Source organism: Balaenoptera physalus, assembly GCF_965194825.1.
Source record: "Balaenoptera physalus genome assembly, chromosome: 19".
Taxonomy (NCBI): Eukaryota; Metazoa; Chordata; class Mammalia; order Artiodactyla; family Balaenopteridae; genus Balaenoptera; species Balaenoptera physalus.
This window is the reverse complement of record NC_138900.1, coordinates 31,991,907-32,012,641: the sequence shown is the minus strand read 5'-3', so window position 1 is coordinate 32,012,641 and position 20,735 is coordinate 31,991,907. Positions and strand designations below refer to the sequence as shown.

General features: G+C 34.5%; 1 protein-coding gene across 4 annotated transcripts in view; it reads right to left on the bottom strand.

Annotated features, from left to right (window-relative positions):
- PHKB (phosphorylase kinase regulatory subunit beta) overlaps positions 1 to 20,735 on the bottom strand; it is a 191,816-nt gene that overhangs the window by 143,394 nt on the left and 27,687 nt on the right. For all 4 annotated transcript variants that reach the window (XM_082437693.1, XM_082437694.1, XM_082437695.1 and 1 more), the window contains 3 exons: positions 11,584 to 11,673; positions 9,552 to 9,690; positions 4,689 to 4,788 (listed from right to left, as the gene is read on the bottom strand). In XM_082437693.1, coding sequence (XP_082293819.1) covers positions 4,689 to 4,788; positions 9,552 to 9,690; positions 11,584 to 11,673 — 329 coding nt within the window. The remainder of the gene's footprint in view (positions 1 to 4,688; positions 4,789 to 9,551; positions 9,691 to 11,583; positions 11,674 to 20,735) is intronic.

Here is a 20,735-nt window from a genome sequence, read left to right as displayed (position 1 = left end):
TTCCAAGCGAATATAGGCCATACCTTTACTTATTAACTAAACAAAAAATTTAACCATTTTAGAATACTAAGTAATTACTAAATGACAAAAAGACAAACTCCAAGGACAAACAGATATTAATTCAATTCGGCAAACGTTTACTGATCAGTTGTATGCCAAGTATGCCAAGTACTAGTTCCTGGAAGTATGAGATGAATAGGAACAGAGAATGAATAGAATGACACATAGCTCTATGTACGGCAATGACTTCCTTCTCTCTTTGATGGTATCTGGGTATTCACGATCTTGTCTTGTTTCACTTGGCTAAGGAACCACATAGAACCATATTCTCTTCTCTACCTTTAAATTTCTTCTCCATCCTTAAAGTCTTATCTCAAAAAAACAAAACAAAACCTTCTTTTATAAAGTCCCTTCTGAACCCCAACTAAAATTCCTTCCTCTGGACTCCTACATCAGGGTGCTTATCCCTCAATTGTTTTTCCAAGCTTTTATTTTTATTAGTTGTCTGTATCTCCCACTATCTTGCAAGCTTCTAGAAGTTACACTATCCAATATGGTAGCCACTAGCTACATGTGACTAATTAAATTAAATTACAATTACATAAAATTTAGAAATTCAGTCCTTCAGTTACACTGGCCCCATATCAAGTGTTCAACAGCCACATGTGACTAGTGACTTCTGTAACTGTTCAACACAGTAACAGAGAACATTTAGATCATCACAGAAAATTTATTTGACAGTACTGTGCTAGAGGGCTAACACACCTTTGCACCCCCAAGAGCCCTGCACAAACAAATAAGCTCTCCCTATGGTTGAAATCAACAAAATGAAAGTCACGACCTATCAAAAGATAATCAGAAATGAGAGAGTGAGGGTAAAGGTAGGGATGTACATCCTCTATCTATGTAGTGACCAAGCTATCCAGTGTTAACTCAGAGAAGGTGAGAAGGCTACCCCTTCTCAGTATCTGAAACTGCTGGCAATAGTCTTAGACCAGCAGTCCCCAACCAGGAACCGGTTTCATGGAAGACAATTTTTCCACTGACCCACTGGTGGGGGCGTGGGGGGTTGATGGTTCAGGTGGTAATGAGACTGATGGGGAGCGGCAGATGAAGCTTCAATCACTTGCCCGCTGCTCACCTCCTACCGTACCACCCAGTTCCTAACAGGCCGCAGACTGGCACCCATCCACGGGCCAGGGGCTGGGGACTCCTGTCTTAGACTACACAAATAGAAATCAAGGTGGTCACTACTTTCACAGTACCATGACTATTATCTCAAAGTGTTGAACATTGTTCTGGGCTCATAGACAAAAATGTGGTTAAATTAAAACAAAATACATTTTGCCCACTTGATAAGGATCTAGATGGATAAGGTTTTCTTAGTTTAATAAAGTGATTGCTGCAGTTGACAAGGCAGTGTTTGTCATTTGTCTTCAAGACACACAAGTACCCAGCATGAGATTTTATATTCATTCAATCACTGTGTCAGGGGAAAAGCAATTACTAAATGATTAAAGATGCTCAAGTGGGGAATTATATAATTATGCTTTGAGTCTTAAAGCTGTTACAAGACAAATAATTTAAAATTTCAGAAAAAATAAAAGACCCAAACTCTATAAGCTTTGACAATTAATGGGGCATACTGTATGTAAAATATAGACAGAAAGTACTCTTGAAAGCAGTCAAAATCAAGAGGACATCAATTAGTATTGTATGATACCTGGCATTTGACAAGTAAAAATAGAGAATAATTAAAGTAAAATTTTCTAGATTAAAAAAATCTAGAATAATGTTTTTTCTTCTTGTATTTTATTTAGATTTTTCCTGAAAACTTTAATCATTGTGAATCAGCAGTTTATCGTTCAGGAAAAGGTACTGAGTATGCTGTCATCCATTCTTAATTTATAGACTTGGGCTTCCCTGGTGGCACAGTGGTTTACATCCTGCCTGCTAATGCAGGGAACATGGGTTCGAGCCCTGGTCTGGGAGGATCCCACATGCCGCGGAGCAACTGGGCCCGTGAGCCACAATTACTGAGCCTGCGCGTCTGGAGCCTGTGCTCCGCAACAAGAGAGGCCACGATAATGAGAGGCCCGCGCACAGCGATGAAGAGGGGTCCCGCGCTCGCCGCAACTAGAGTAAGCCCTCGCACAGAAACGAAGACCCAACACAGCCAAAAATAAATAAATTAATTAATTAATTAAAAAAAAATTTATAGACTTAAAATATGCACTTAGGTAGGAAAAATCATCTCATAAGGGAATCCTGGAAAAATAAACTTTATAAAATTTTAATGATTTCTCATGAATTAGAAACTACTTGGTAGCATTTTAAACAAATAAATTTTTGAAGGAGGTAGAGACAGCAACATTCATAGCCTATTGTAAAGCAAATCCCTGCCCTCTGAACTACTAACTGCAGACTGAATCAATTTTGAAATCTGAATGCTTCTCCTTAAGAAGTGTTAATAAAAATAGGTATATGAACATTTAAAGGTAAAAAATGACCTAATGTTAATTAGTAGAAATTAATACAAGCAGCAAGCCAATAATAGAAATCAGATTGCTCTACATTCTTCAAATCAAGGAAAACGCTATTCACTCAAATTCATAATAAATTATCTCCTTTAGGTAGTATCATTAGAAAATATGTCAGGAAGCGTGCTTTACAATGAGAAGCAACAAAAGTGGAGAGCCTTAGACTTTCGAAGTCATGATTTTACTTCAGAAGATGAGCCTTAAGGTCAAAGAGCACATGAACACTACAAATATGCTTTACTTTAGTTTTAAGTGAAGGCCAAAAGATATAATTTCATATTTAAAAATATGGTAACTGGGGGTGGGGGTGGTGGAATGAATTGGGAGATTGGGATTGACATATATACACTAATATGTATAAAATAGATAAGTAATAAGAACCTGCTGCATAAAAAAAATAAAATTCAAAATAAAATGCAATTTAAAAAAATAAAAATATGGTAACAGTCTCTACTGCTATGGAGTCATTAAGGAAATGGTGAGCACCAATAAGAGGTGAAGGTATGGTGGGACACACTGAGCTGGGTGCATGGCTCATTCCAACTGAGTTGTATGTGGATTACAGTAATATCCTCCATGCCTACTCTAAAGGTTATGGGACTCAAGAAAGATTATGACAATGAAAATGTTTTAAAATTTGTAAAACCCTACATTTTGTAGTATGCAGAAATACCTAATCTTAATGTGACCTACACCTTCTTACAACTCACACTTATTTTAATGGTCTACCATCATACCTACATAAGGCAAAAAATGATAATCCTTTGTAATTTAAGGAATTCAAGACAGCTTAAGTCACACTCAAGTGTATTCAAAAGAAAACATAATTGTGAGTACTGGTTAGTAAAGTTGAAAAATATTTAGAAAAGGACATTAACAATTGGTTAAATAAGTCACAAAGAAAAAAATTTATACTACATCATTTTCTTCCTTTTGATAAACAATTATAATTTAAGTCTGTCAGCCTGGTTAGCAAACATACAAAATTCATGGCTCTCACAATGTTTCCTTGAGAGAAAAGTTGAATTCATAGACATAAAGCATTCATGAAATGATAAATGTAAAATAAACAGTAAACTTCTCACATAAGAAAAAATAACTTAAATCACACTTACTTCAATCTATATGACATACAAGTTTAATTCAAATATGTCAATATGACATAATACTTTAAGCATTGAAAAACCTTTATAATAATGATTTGCAAAGTCAAATCTCAGTAGACAGATTATAGGTTTTTCATATATCTCTATTATCAGCTGTGCATAAATTTACTTTCTCGGTAAACTGACATTGTTTGGTTGCCATTTTCTGGTGACAGAATATAAGTGATTTTTTTTTTTTCATTTTGACTTCAGATACAGGTCTTAAAAAAATGTGCTATCACAAAAACAATATAGTATTCATATGATAGAGATATACAAAGCATTAAGTGATCAAAATTGCCTGCATTAATTACTGAAGTGCATCTTTGCTAATGAATCATCAAACCTGGGAGTGGTCTTGGGGAACCATGACACACTGATGTAAATATTCAATATATGGATGCTAACTATATTAGGACCTAGAAATACAGAGGTGTAGGTAAGTAGGGGGAATATCACATTATATCTGTATAGAGCTTTACAGTTTAAAAAGTTTTATTATGCATATTATTTCTTTAATTTCCAAAATAACCCTGTAAAGTTTGCTGTTTTCTAAACCTATAATTCCTGCCCTCTTTACATGTAAATGAATGAAGTTATTATAGTCTTAAACTAAAGTTCACTTAAGCCAGAGTATTTCACATGTCCAAAAGGAATTTTGATAAGGATTTTCTTAAGTAATACAATATTGGTTAGAATTATGGATATAGTGAGGTTCCTGAGAAACTGAGTATTTATCAAGCAAACACCAGATGCAAAATACAAACAAATTCAAGCCCAAATAGCAGTTCTCAATCAATCTCGCTTAAGGTATTTCTTCAATTTCAGTATTTCAAAACCCTGGGCTGGGAAGGCAGAGCTGTTTTAACCTATCCAGACTGTCCTAGGACGTGGCTTTACCTTTTGAAAGTACATTCTTCTTCAGAAGATGCTATTGCTATATTGGTTAAATTAATACCTCAGAATGATGTGAGAATTTCAGTCCACACTATAATGTTTTTACCTTATCGGCCTGACGCATATAGCAGTAGAGAATTCCTCTCATACATTTTATAGCCGAGTGCTCCAGCTCGTGGGTCCTTCCCTTGTCATCATCAATGCGCCTGGATGAGAGAGATAACTTATGAGACAAATTGAAAATGCATTTGAAAAGGAAGCAGAGCTTTTGATAATTAAGTATTTAACTATCTAGCTAGCTAATCCTATGTTCTGGCGACATCTACTAATTCTGTAACAGTGAAATCCAATTTCCCAGCAGATGTAGAAATGCTGGGGGGAAAAAAAAAATCCCATGATGAAACTTGTACAAATTTCTCCTTCTTTTAAGGAAGTAAGCCAATTGCTTTAAAAATAGTATATAATATTTTCAACACTGACTTGGCTGAAACTTTAAAGGATATTTCTATATTGGAAAAATCCACCAAAAGGTTTTTTAAATTCACTGTTACAGAGTAGAGGCAATTTTAAATATCAATCCCTTTAGGTTATGCAATGGCCACTTGGATTCAATGAAGTGTAGATTAAGGTAGGCACATGTCTTCTTTGTTCTGCCATGTGTTTAATAATGCCAGGCCGGGCACTTCAGTCAGGAATGCCTTCAGTTAAAATATGCATCCAGTATGATACATGATGCATTTGGGCATAAAGTTTTATATTCTCAGGTCTTAGTTTAAAATCAATTGACCATAGCTTTTACCTCTTGCTTTTAAAAAGAAAAGAAACAGATAACACCTAACTATTAAACTAGGTTGAGATGTCCTTCTGTCTTTAGGTTCCTTTATTATTGATCAGTGGCCTTCAAAAAAGATGAATGAGAGTTACCCACCAATGAAAAAAATAGAAGTAGTTTATTCATTGTTTTACTAAATCTTAACTAAAATATCTGGCCATCATCCTCACTTGATAAAAAACATCACCTGTCTCCTTATTTAAAAGTATACTCTAATTACCTCCTCTTTCAATTACAGATCTCACATACCAGTAATGGAAAGAAGGATGATCATTTTAACATAGTACAGTGAATGTCAGTAAAGAGTAAGTTATTTGTCATTAGAACATCATTCCTCCTTTCATATGCAGGCGCTAAAGTAAAACTAGTATGATTCTGCTCTGTGATATATTTTCCCCCCGATGTCAGAGCCAAGTGTTAATAGAAGCAAATTATGGCACGGATAACAGTGGACGGGGCACTGATAAATGAAGAAAACAGCACATCTGGAATATAATGAGCTCAAAGAAATGTTCTGTATATAATTCCCACCTCACCTTAAAACAAAGAAATAATTCAAGTTTTTCTAAAATTGCCTTTAAAATAATTATCTGCCCCTAATTTCCACACACATTAAACCATGACTAAAATATTCCAGAATAATTCAGCCGCAATAAGGAATCCTATTTCAATGAAGCTTTCGTGTTTCTCCTTTGTTCTGCAAATAATAGTGGTAACCAGAAGAATATTTCTCTTCTGACTTAGAAAATAAAAGAACAGTTGCATTTGAGTAAAAACATTTAGGCAATTAGTATATATCTATTCCCTTTCCTAAGAGTTAAAATGAACCTAGTGATCCAAAATAATTCCTCTATTTTCTACGAGGAACTGGCAATATTCTACTCTCTTTAGCCAGCTCTGTGGATGCACATTCAAGTTTTAATATGATCTCAATAATACTTTTAATTTTAAAAAACAGATAAATAACTTTAAATTTAACTTTAGTCAATATATTGATCACAAGCTATGTGGAGATGTTGATCAGATATTTCTACAATATGAAGTCTTGAGTTTATATCTGAACCAGAATTCCATACTTATAAATATATAACTAGTGAAGAAACTAAACACTTGAATCCTATCATTGGTGCATTATTTCCACACAGCCAAACTTCAAGGAAAAAAAAATACGAATACTGTTTGGTCATGTGACTTGACTGTTTACTAGCACTAAGCTAGGGCCACCTGTTATATTCAGTTCCTAAAATAGCAATAAATCTGACAAGGGAGGGAACTGGCTAACTTCTTGCATGAAGGCATCCTCTCTCTCCCTTAGACAGTACTGCAAGGTATCTTGTCTGCCTTGAGTTTTCGTATTTCTAATATATGCACATTTAAACAGTCTGAAAGTACTTTTTCAAGTCAATACTCTTTTTAAAAAAATTACTTACTCTTCTCAAATGTAAAAAGTAAAGAAAACTAAATTCCATATTTAAACCCTAATTTAAAGTCATGATTTTTTCTAGACGTTATATTAGAAAGAACAAAAAATGCGAAAACCCTACATGATACTTTTTAGTATGGCATAAAGTATAGGTTCAACTTTCTTTTAACAGATTTTGTATAATTGACTAGGTTCAGGAACAGTTTTAACCTAAACGATGTAAATCAATATAATTATTTATAAAATAAAATAATTATAACGTTTATAATTATATAAAATATAAAATTTTATTTATATTAATTATAATTATATTCACATATAATTATAATGTAATATAATGTAATGTAATATAATTATACATAGTGTAATATAGGTGTAGTGTAATATAATTATAATTTTAAACAATGGCATATTCAGGACTACAACTTGATATGTAAATGACATTTTAAAAAGTCAAACATTTTAGTATTTCTTCCCTCTAAAATAAAACAAAATTACAAAGTGAAACTGTAATATTACATTTAAGGAAAACTATTTCAAAGTGTATTTTTGCAAATAAGTTACTTCATTGTCTCTTGACTTTATCCAATTATTTAATTAAATAACATCAAATTATACTCCTAATGTATATGAAATATAAATGTGCGTAAAATAATCCTTTTAAGTCCTCAGTACACATGCACACACACACAAATTCAAACAGAAGGGAGGTTTCAAGAGATTGTTGACAAGACTGATTGAAAACTAATACAATTAGAAAAATCAAATTACTCCCATTTTCAAAAATTAATAACTTTATATTATGCATTCATTACCAATAAGAGATTGATATAAATTCCTGACGAGAAAATACTGACAGCCTAATTTTTGAGGAATTCTTCCTAATATAATCTATATGATTTCATTAGCATTTACAAGTAGAACTGGAAACAAAATTCTACTAATTTTACAACATGGGGATTCTCTAAACAAACTATCACAACATAATATTGTGAAAGTAAAAAGGGCTTCATAGTAATTTTGTGGTAAGTACCCTTGCATTTCTCCAAATAGAACACATTTTGCTTGCTAGTAAAACAAAAAATCTGCTACTTTAAGTACGTAAGAAGATAAATTATCCAGGGAGTTAGTACATAGATAGTGTCCCCAGCAAAGAAAAGACTTTAAATTCTCTATCAGATCTTTGAAGCCTCCTGGGAAAAGGCCTGTACTCTTGTTTTTTTTTAAGCAATTTTCCCCCAACATTTTATTTACAAAAATTTCAAATCTATAGAAAAGCTAAAAGAATGCTACAATTACTCTTCACCTGGATTCACCAGTTGCTAAAATTAGCTTGCATTCTCTAATTTATTTTCTGCAGTATTTGAAGTACCATTACCCACACATATTTCAGAAGTATCTCCTAAAAACAAGGACATTCTCCTACATAACCATAATATCATTATCATACCCAATGAATTGATACTATAATGTCTAATATATAGTGTATATCAAATATAATCCAATTATCCCCAAAATATACTTTACACTGTTTTTTAATGCGTGATTCAATCAAGGTTCTCGCATTGCATGTAGTTCTCATAATCTAGCCATCTTCACACCTATTTTCTAATCTTCTATGATTACTACATTTTTTAAGAGCTCAGGCAAGTTGTCTTACAAGTAGTCACAATCTGGCTTTGTCTGATTGTTTATTTACAGATAGAGCCATTTACACATTTTGGTAAGAAGTCGATATGGGTAATGTGTCACATCAGGAGGCACCTAATGTCAGTCTGTCCCATTACTGGCTTGACTACTTGGTTAAGGTGCTACTGGTCCTAAGACTAGTAGTTGCTAGACATTTAATGAAGCTACATTGTGCTTACATAGAATATGGTAAAAAACGCTGGTAGTGACATTAGCAAACAAGTGCTGAAGGTGACTGCCTTTATATTATCTCATTATTTGATTTTCTTTACAAGTGCAACACATCAATGATTTAAGACAGAGGAATCATGTTCATGTGAAAGATACAATTTTCAAATCAGAAGTACATGCATGTATCACCTTCCGAAAATCAATATTCAGAAACCTCATTTTTGTAACAGTTAAAATGTATCACTATTGACTGTGTCAGGACCCACAACAGATGCTTTCCATATATAATGAAATAAATGAAGTAAGGAGAACTTTTGTATTGTGAAAAGATTTATTTTTCTTTTACTTTATGAAATAATTATTTGACTTACAACCAGATTTATTAAGTGATACCCCAAAGAAGTATAGTGCGAAAAACACTAAACTGGAAGAGGGAAGGAGAAGAGTCCTGTCCCTGGCTCTGTCATTTACTAGTCGTGCAATTTTGAACAAATCTGTTAACTACTCTAGGCCCTAGTTTTATCATCTGTAAAATTCAATCACCATTAATTTCCTCTGTGATTGAAACCAATCAACTCAAAGAGAATGGGCAATTCATTCTGTCAAAGACTAATGATGATTTACAAACCTAGAGATGAGAAATTTTGGTCACAAAGTCATAAAATGTTAGAACTTGTCTCATGTAAATCCTTAGGAAAACTGAAAGGTTTAGAGTCCTAAAAGGAGATGTGAGCAGTTGCAGGTCACACAGTGACTCAGCAGCAGAGCCAGAAGATAGCTGCCCAATTTGTCTTGGGGCTACAAAACCCTATTACCTAGACTTGGAGTTACTAGTAAAAGACACACCAGCTTACCTGTATGCAAGAGCCAAAGCCCAGGCCCCAGCAGCACAGTATAGACTGTCATGGATCTTGGCCTTCTGATCATCACCACATGTTTTTGTGGGAAAGAGACCTGTGGTTGGACTTTGATACAGCAGCAATGTTGACTTGACTGCAATTGCAAACAAGAAAAAGAATGAATTGTACAGCCATCCATTTCCCTTGAGCTGAAGGTCTTAAACTTCTTTGGTTTCCTCATCCTACAATTTTGTTTCTAAACTTAGCTGTAGTATAAAACTTTTGAAGATGTAGAAACAACTCCGGGTAAGTAACTGCAGCCTAAGTAGGGATCCACCCTGCATGAAGGGGTCTTTCCACTTTTGAGGAAAGAACTCAGCTAACTGGCATTTAAAAAGCCTTTAGCACATCCTTCTTTATGTCGGTAAGTGTTATAAGGCAACATCAGATACAGAAAAAAAAAGATAAACCAAAAAACTAAGTATATTTTCAAAAACAAGTTCAATAGGGAAAAATAAAGCAAATATACAACAAAGAGTTGTATACATTTGCTAAATCCAAAGCTAACTCAACCCTAAACAGGCCAGAATCCTGTTTTTCACTGATGACTAATTTGTACCTGAAGAGCAATGTATTCATTTTACATATTATATTAGTGATATGTTTAACATTTTAAAACTGAATCCCATCCTTATACGACATGAAAACAGCAAGCAAATAATTATTTTGTGAACATTCAACTTAAGTCAAAGAAGTCTGAAATCAGTATTTTCCAGTCGTCCCTCAGTATGCACAGGGATGGTTCCAGGACCCACCATGCATGCGAAGATCCTCAGACACTCAAGTCCCTTATCTAAAATGGTTAATAAAGTAGGCCCTCCTTATCTGCAGGTTCTGCATCTGCAAATACAGAAAGCAAACTCTACTACCTTTTATAAAAGAGTACTAAAATAGAAAAATAAACACACTAAAATGACATTTCCTAAAAGCTATTTTATTCCTGTCCAACTATAAATGGATGAGTAATGTTTTTCCCCAAAATAAATTAAGTTACTCTAATCTAGATTGGCATATGTCAACTACTTTAGGACAGTTTTTCAAAGGTCTAAAGTACTCTGGTCCATCACAGAGATTAAAGACTTAAATTTCTTTTTCTTTTTTCAGACTAAACTGACATTATCATTTCTTTCAGAATACCAGGGTATTTATTATTTTTCGCAGAGTAAAAAACTGGTCCTCATAGTCCAAAGTAAAAAACTGACATTTCTTTTAAAAGGCAGTTTAATCTCTTTAGCTAGTTATGGCTACAAAGATAATACGTGGCCAACATAAGAATATATACCAGAATCTTGACCAAAGTAAGTTGAAATAAGGTTTTACATAATGTTGACACAAACAAAAAAATCCTTCTCCTTAGTGAGACAAGTAAATCAAATTTTATATTTGACATACTAGGCCACATAAATGGCACAAGAAGCAAACTGACAAAAAAAATTAATAGGCATTTCCAACTTACGGTCTGATGAACAAGGAGAAGCCCCCTAAATACATACATATCTCAAAGCTGCTTGCTCACATTAAGTAACAAAACTCGTCGGGCTGATCCCGACAAAAACAAAACAGCAACCAACAGAACAGGTGCCTGATATCAGTAACAGTAACCTGAGATTACCTTTTGAATCTCAATGAACTAGAAATGGATATAAAAGGTTCAGGACTACATAGGAACCATGTATAGGTAAATAAGCAAGGAATACTTCTACAAAATCTTTGTGTAAGAATTATTCAAGAGACAGCCTCTAGTTCTCAAATCTGGTAATATTTAGGAAGGACACAGAGGACGCTGGTGAGTTTCAAAATGATTCAAGGGACTGATATGATTTGTCAGATTCCTTTTAGTCCCCATATCATATGCAATTGGAATATGTAGCTGTCTAAGCACTGAAACTACCCCAACGTCCAAATGAGAGAACATCATCCATATAATGTCTATAATATAACTAAGGCATAGCTACCTAAGGACATGTTTTCCTCAGGTTTTGCTTACCAATTGTGTAATAGTGATCCAATTTATCCCACAGAGTTTCATTATCAGGTCTTGGAAGATTAATGCTTTTAAGAGGTTCATAAACTGAGCCTGAAAGAAAAATGAAAACCCATCAAATTCAATCATTTTCACCCAGATAAACAAAGAAACTTCTAAACAAATGAAGAAGCTCTACTTAGCAATCTAATTTTCATTTTTATAGTGAACTATCACATTTCACTACTTGTCAAATTTTGGGTGGGAAAAGGAGAAAGAAGAAAGCACTTGTAGTATTTCTAAATGTTATGAGCTATCCCCCTCCTCACCCCCAGCTGTCAAGCCAACTAACTCGTGTATACTGGTTCTAACATCTCAAATATCACTAATACTCCTGTGGTAGTCCAGTAGCTCAATAATTTCAGTTCCTTCTGAGAAATATCAATATATCTACTTACATGCCCTGAAATCCAAACCTTATTCCTTATCTTCATGCACTTTCAGGCAGTTTTCTGTCAAACAATCATACCCTCAAAATCTCAAGGAAAAAGATACTGTACATGTTCCAAACTCATCCACTTCATGAATATTCAGATAGTTTTCATACTGAAAGCTTGAAGCCTCCACTTTCTCCTAGGTAGATAATACTTGCCTTATTATCTAGACTATAAGCAGAAACCATTTCTACTTTTCAGCCATGGAAACTACAGCAAGGTGTTAGCAGAATACACTGCTCAAAAGTTACAAAATTCACATTAATCATAATAATCTGCCACAAAATGGATACAGAAAATTGTTCACTTGACTAGTGCACTTTCTCAACTGCTGACTGAAAGGAAGACATCTGACCCTTCAGCCATCAGAATAAGTACTGACTCTCACTCTTGTTAAAAGCACTCAGAAATTATAAACATCTCAAAGTCACAATTAATCCACCCTGGGATCAGGTAATCCATGTCATATAGTCTAACAACATAGCACAAGAGTGAACCTATAACTTACCAGGGTCGGGGGTCGTGTTGGCAGACATTAAGAATCAGTTTTTAAAGAAAATTAAAGCATTTATGTTCGTAAAATTGCTATGTCCAGTATGCTAGTTTAAAGCCAAGTTATTTGAAATCTCTTTATGTTTAGGGGAAGTAAGGTAAAGATCTACACATTCAGGCAATAGTCCCATTATCTTCTGTTAGAAAGAAAAATGACTTATGGATGAAAACAGGGAATATGAAATGACTTGCTCTGAGTGAAGAGATTTTTCTAAAAAAGTCTTCACAATGACACCAACGAGAATGACCCCCATAGTGAAGTATAGAGAGGACTACCAACACAGAGAGGAAAGCATCAGGACTGCAAAGGAGGCAAGGGTTCACACATGCCCTCTGCCTCTCTGCATTCAGTTAGCTCTGGGTAGGTTTAAGTATATTGGCAGTATATGGGCAGCCTGGCAGCTGGGAAGGAATGCTTGCATGTTAGGTGATAAGCTCTGGGGGGTCTACACACTCTTGGTGAAATTCAGCCATAATTAATAAAATAAAATTAGGTACAAATCATCATGTTTTAAATTGTGCATATGGATATACAAAGACTAAAGGGGACATGTTTGCTGGGGTGGAATGATTGTGGAATGCTTTTTTTACTTAGATTTTATTTAGATTTGTTTTTATTTATTTTGTGGTGAAATGATTTGTTTTTATTTAGAGCACTATTCGTAGAGCTAAGATTTTGCATTATATAAGAAAAAAAATCACCAAATGTTGCATATATATTTTCATTACAATTAAATAATACATGTGCATATGGATAAAGATTGAAATAGAATATGCAAAACTGAAATGTACTTGCATTATAATAGTAGGTGAATTTATTTTGAAAGATTATTTTAATGACATTGTATCAGGGGTTTTAGAGTGAAAAAAATACTTCCTTTAAAAGTACTATTACATTTAAGGTGCCCCTTACCTCCCCCAAGAGACAAAAATGATTCTGTCATCTAATGTTTTTCAATAAAATCACCCATGGAGTTTCTTAGAAGCAACAATAAATAAACAAACGGGAAACCAGACTTTACAAGAAAATAAATACCCATTCAGTAGGAGCTAAAAGAGAAGATGTTCAAAGCAAAGCAGAAAAGTGTAAAAGTAAAATCAGCTATTTCACTGAGAATCTATGTTTTCTTATACCTTCCTATATCTTCAAAGAAAGCCCATGGTAAATTAAGAACAGCTTGGCTAGATAAATGTCAACACTTCAGTGATAACCACTATATTGCTTCTGAAGTAACTGCATAAAATTAAATTACTTAGAAAGGAAAAGCAATAATGGAAACATTTTAAACAAGAATTAAACATCTGAAAAGCATCAATACCAATACAAATGTGGAGGCGAAAGAAATCAACAATGGAGTACAAGTTCCCAAAGACAAAGAAAAAGATGCAAAATAACAGAAAGAAAAGCAAGAAAAACTATAATCCTGCAGCCTGTGGAACAAAAACCACATTCACAGAAAGATAGACAAGACGAAAAGGCAGAGGGCTACGTACCAGGTGAAGGAACAAGATAAAACCCCAGAAAAACAACTAAATGAAGTAGAGATAGGCAACCTTCCAGAAAAAGAATTCAGAATAATGATAGTAAAGATGATCCAGGACCTCGGAAAAAGAATGGAGGCAAAGATCGAGAAGATGCAAGAAATGTTTAACAAAGACCTAGAAGAATTAAAGAATTCAAGAACAAACAGAGATGAACAATACAATAACTGAAATGAAAACTACACTAGAAGGAATCAATAGCAGAATAACTGAGGCAGAAGAATGGATAAGTGACCTGGAAGACAGAATGGTGGAATTCACTGCTGCGGAACAGACTAAAGAAAAAAGAATGAAAAGAAATGAAGACAGCCTAAGAGACCTCTGGGACAACATTAAACGCAACAACATTTGCATTATAGGGGTCCCAGAAGGAGAAGAGAGAAAGGACCAGAGAAAATATTTGAAGAGATTATAGTCGAAAACTTCCCTAACATGGGAAAGGAAATAGACACCCAAGTCCAGGAAGCTCAGAGAGTCCCATACAGGAGAAACGCGCCGAGACACATAGTAATCAAATTGGCAAAAATTAAAGACAAAGAAAAATTATTGAAAGCAGCAAGGGAAAAACGACAAATAACATACAAGGGAACTCCCATAAGGTTAAGAGCTGATTTCTCAGCAGAAACCCTACAAGCCAGAAGGGAGTGGCATGATATACTTAAAGTGATGAAAGGGAAGAACCTACAACCAAGATTACTCTACCCGGCAAGGATCTCATTCAGATTTGATGGAGAAATCAAAAGCTTTACAGACAAGCAAAAGCTAAGAGAATTCAGCACCACCAAACCAGCTCTACAACAAATGCTAAAGGAACTTCTCTAAGTGGGAAACACAACAGAAGAAAAGGACCTACAAAAACAAACCCAAAACAATTAAGAAAATGGTCATAGGAACATACATATCGATAATTACCTTAAATGTGAATGGATTAAATGCTCCAACCAAAAGACACAGGCTTGCTGAATGGATACAAAAACAAGACCCATATATATGCTGTCTACAAGAGACCCACTTCAGACCTAGGGACACATACAGACTGAAAGGGAGGGGATGGAAAAAGATATTCCATGCAAATGGAAATCAAAAGAAAGCTGGAGTAGCTATACTCATATCAGATAAAATAGACTTTAAAATAAAGAATGTTGCAAGAGACAAGGAAGGACACTACATAATGATCAAGGGATCAATCCAAGAAGACGATGTAACAAATATAAATATATATGGACCCAACATAGGAGCACCTCAATACATAAAGCAACTGCTAACAGCTATAAAAGAGGAAATCGAAAGTAACACAATAATAGTGGGGGACTTTAACACCTCACTTACACAAATGGACAGATCATCCAAAATGAAAATAAATAAGGAAACAGAAGCTTTAAATGATACAATAGACCAGATAGATTTAATTGATATTTATAGGACAATCCATCCAAAAACAGCAGATTACACTTTCTTCTCAAGTGCGCACGGATGTAAAAAACTATAAGACACTGATGAAAGAAATTAAAGATGATACCAACAGGTGGAGAGATATACCATGTTCTTGGATTGGAAGAATCAATATTGTGAAAATGACTATACTACCCAAAGCAATCTACAGATTCAATGCAATCCCTATCAAATTACCAATGGCATTTTTTACGGAGCTAGAAAAAATCATCTTAAAATTTGTATGGAGACACAAAAGACCCCGAATAGCCAAAGCAGTCTTGAGGGAAAAAAACGGAGCTGGAGGAATCAGACTCCCTGACTTCAGACTATACTACAAAGCTACAGTAGTCAAGACAATATGGTACTGGCACAAAAACAGAAATATAGATCAATGGAACAAGATAGAAAGCCCAGAGATTAACCCACGCACCAATGGTCAACTAATCTATGACAAAGGAGGCAAAGATATACAATGGCGAAGAGACAGTCTCTTCAGTAAGTGGTGCTGGGAAAACTGGACAGCTACATGTAAAAGAATGAAATTAGAACACTTCCTAACACCATACACAAAAATAAACTCAAAATGGATTCAAGGCCTAAATGTAAGACCGGACACTATAAAACTCTTAGAGGAAAACATAGGAAGAACACTCTTTGACATAAATCACAGCAAGATCTTTTTTGATCCACCTCCTAGAGTAATGGAAATAAAAACAAAAATAAACAAATGGGACCTAATGAAACTTAAAAGCTTTTGCACAGCAAAGGAAACCATAAACAAGATGAGAAGACAACCCTCAGAATGGGAGAAAATATTTGCAAACGAATCAACGGACAAAGGATTAATATCCAAAATATATAAACAGCTCATTCAGCTCAATATGAAAGAAACAAACAACCCAATCCAAAAATGGGCAGAAGACCTAAATAGACATTTCTCCAAAGAAGACATACAGATGGCCAAGAAGCACATGAAAAGATGCTCAACATCACTAATTATTAGAGAAATGCAAATCAAAACTACAATGAGGTATCACCTCACACCAGTTAGAACGGGCATTATCAGAAAATCTACAAACAACAAATGCTGGAGAGGGTGTGGAGAAAAGGGAACCCTCTTGCACTGTTGGTGGGAATGTAAATTGATACAGCCACTATGGAGAACAGTATGGAGGTTCCTTAAAAAACTAAAAATAGAATTACCATATGACCCAGCAATCCCACTAATGGGAGTATACCCAGAGAAAACCATAATTCAAAAAGACACATGCACCCCAATGTTCATTGCAGCACTATTTACAATAGCCAGGTCATGGAAGCAACCTAAATGCCCATCAGCAGACGAATGGATAAAGAAGGTGTGGTACATATATACAATGGAATATTACTCAGCCATAAAAAGGAACGAAATTGAGTCATTTGCTGAGACGTGGATGGATCTAGAGACTGTCATACAGAGTGAAGTAAGTCAGAAAGAGAAAAACAAATTTCGTATATTAACGCATGTATGTGGAAACTAGAAAAATGGTACAGATGAGCCGGTTTGCAGGGCAGAAGTTGAGACACAGATGTAGAGAACAGACATATGGACACCAAGGGGGGAAAACTGCGCTGGGGTGGGGATGGTGGTGTGCTGAATTGGGCGATTGGGATTGACGTGTATACACTGATGTGTATAAAATTGATGACTAATAAGAACCTGCAGTATAAACAAACAAACAAACAAACAAAAGATATCTGCACCTGCGTATTCACAGCAGCATTATTTACAATAGCCAAGTCATGGAAACAACCTAAGTGTTCTCTGATGCATGAATGGATAAAGAAGTTGTGATACACATACACACACACACTGAAATATTATTTAGCCATAAAAACTAGGAAATCCTCCCACTTGTGACAACATAGATGGACCTTGAAGGTATTACGCTAAGTGAAATAAGTCAGACAAAGACAAATACTGTATGATCTCCCTTATATGTGGAATTAAAAAAATAAATAAAACTCAGTCTCTGAAAAAGAAAAAAAGAAATAACAGAAAACTCTAATAATGTTTAGAGTTCAAAATGAAATGAATTTTTAAAATATAAATTTCTCCTTTCCATGTTTTTCTCATTTGAATTTTGCCTATATCTAAATACCACAAAGTAAAATGAAACTTACCAGTTATCAAGTTTGTAAAATGAGTTTAAACATGTCAACCTGATTTTTTACCTGACAATTCACTTTGTATTAGAAAAATACAGTCTACATCTTCATTTCAGAACACATTACATCAAACAGATAACAGCGACAAAGAAGATGAAGCAGAAGCTGTTTCTTGAAGAGAAGTATTACAGCTTTAGCATGAAGGAAGAAAGGGCTATTTACTAACAAAGAGACTAAAGAATGAGCTGCTCTGTGAGACATAAACAGTATTATAGAAAGAGATAAACTTAACAAAGGTATAAGCTTTCTGAATTTTGCACTATAAACCCAGAAGGTTTCTGAGTGTTATGGAGAGGCTCTTAAGAAATCACAAAACAGCACTGATAGTTAAATAGCAACTGTTAAAAGCATGAAATAGATGACCCAAGAGGAAATTCAAGGCGGAAAACTGATCAGCAAACCAAAACAACATCAGAAGTGTATTATTTGGGCATTTTACTTTATGATTCAAAGCTCTTTAATACATACAAAAATATTATTAATCAAGACTTTGATGATCCCTAAAGTAGCTTTATCATTTTTCCATGCATGGTGGTGGACTAAGATAAATATCATTATTTATTCATTCAGTTAATATATACAGTGAATGCATAAGACTCTGGACCATACATCTAGCAGGCTACCAAGGCCTACAGATTAGGAAGAAAGGTAAAGTTATGAATAAGACTATATTATATTACATATATATATATATATATATATATATATATATATCTCAATGTAGAGTGGTGAGTTCCTTAAAAGACAAAGGACAGGAAAATTTAATCCCCCTGTGGGGCTCAGAGAACAGGGAACTCCTGCATTGCAATCTCTAAACTTACCAGCAATTTCAAATAATGAATTGCCATCTAAATATGAAGGTAACAACTGAACTCCAGGAAGAGGTTAAGTCATAAATATATATACATATATGCACACATACTTAGTATAGTTCTTTTTTTTAATTTATTTTTTATTTACTTTATTTTTGGCTGCATTTGGTCTTTGTTGATGCGTGCGCACTTTCTCTAATTGTGGAGAGCAGGGACTACTCTTTGTTGCAGCACGCACTTCTCATTGCGGTGGATTCTTTTGTTGCAAAGCACAGGCTCTAGGCACGTGGACTTCAGTAGTTGTGGCAAACGGGCTCAGTAGTTGTGGCTCGCGTGCTCTATAGAGCGCAGGCTCAGTAGTTGTGGCACAGGGGCTTCGTTGTTCTGCGGCATGTGGGACCTTCCCAGACCAGAGCTCAAACCCGTGTCCCGTGCATTGGCAGGCAGATTGTTAACCACTGCGTCATCAGGGAAGTTCCTAATACAGTTCTAAAACTTACACACATGTCTCATGAAACAAGATACTATATACTAAGAATTTTTTTGAAGTGATACACATGAAGGTTTAGGTGAAGAAATTATATCACTAAAGGGTAAATTTTATTGACACACTGACCCAAGTATGCCCTTTCACAGGATAATTTTATTATAAATTTAAATCCTTAGAAAGGACCATAGGATTCTGATTCTCTCCCTCAATTAAAATAATTTCTTTTCAGATTAAAAAAAAAAAGATAACATTCTATCACCCTAAAAAAGGTATCATTAACATTTTGGTACATTTTGGTACATTTGGTACATTAACATTTTGGTGCATTCTTTTCAGGCATTTTTTACTGTGTATATATTTTTTAATGCGTACACTTTTTAATGTGTATATATTTTTTAGTGTGTATATATCACATAGACACATAAAATTTACCACATATAGGATCATAACATACATACTGTTTTTCTCATGGACATAAGTCCTTTCTTTCCTTACCTCATCCTCTTGCCCTCTTCTGTACTCATAACCACACATTTTCCATGTTTATATAATCAAACATATAGGCAAAAATGAGAGAAGAGTCTGCACTTGCTCGTTTTATAAAAATGGGATCATGACACAGACCTGTGCTTGCATTTAGCTCCTCTCATTTAACAACACACAGGGAAATCACTAAAAGTGATGGCTCTTTCTTTTGCTATACCACAACTTATTCCACTAGCCCCCCATCAGTGGGTATATAATTTGCTTCTGATTTTTACCATCACAAACAATACTGCAAAACACAGATATACATAGATATAACCAGGAGTGTGCTAGAACCAGTTAGAACTGGCTAGAGAGAGTCAACTGTTAAATTGTCAGGAATTTTGGGAATGGTTGTGAAACACAGCCATAACTGCAAATTAAATTACAACTAATTATTAAAAACAATGGTAATAAATAATCAAGCCTCATCACTTCCTAATTATTTTACTACATTCTACTATTATATATACTTTTGAGTTTATTTATACCTATATATCTGCATGTTGGAAATACTATGTAATAGCATGTTACAATACATATCTTCCCAACTCTGCATTCAGTAATGTCACGTACAGAAGTAGTATTGAATTAAATGATAAATGCACTTTTTACAACAAATGGCAAATTACATTTTTTAAAAAGGCTAAAATAATTCACATTTCTACCAGTAATATAAGGGCTCCATTCTTTTAAAAGCTTTTCCAATCTGACAGGAGTAAAGCAGTAGCCCTCTTTTACTTAATTTTCATTTCCCAGACTATTAGTGAGTTTGAGAATCTTTACAAACTGGCCATTTGGATTTGCTCTTCTGTGAACTGCCTACATCCTATTGCCATTTGCTACTGCTTTATCAGTGTTTTTGTCATCAATTTCTAAGAGCTCTTTGTATGTTTTGTGTGCTATTTAACATTTCCATTTCAAATATTTTCCCCTGAGCTTTCATTAGTATACCAATGTCAAAATTAAAAAAAAAAAAAAAGTAACAGTCAATCTATCTCTTTCCTCATTTGGTTCTAGTCTTCCTTTCTGTTTAAAAAGGTTTTTGATAGAGACTTGGTCCGGAAAGATTCCACATGCCGCGGAGCAACTAAGCCCGTGCGCCACAACTACGGAGCC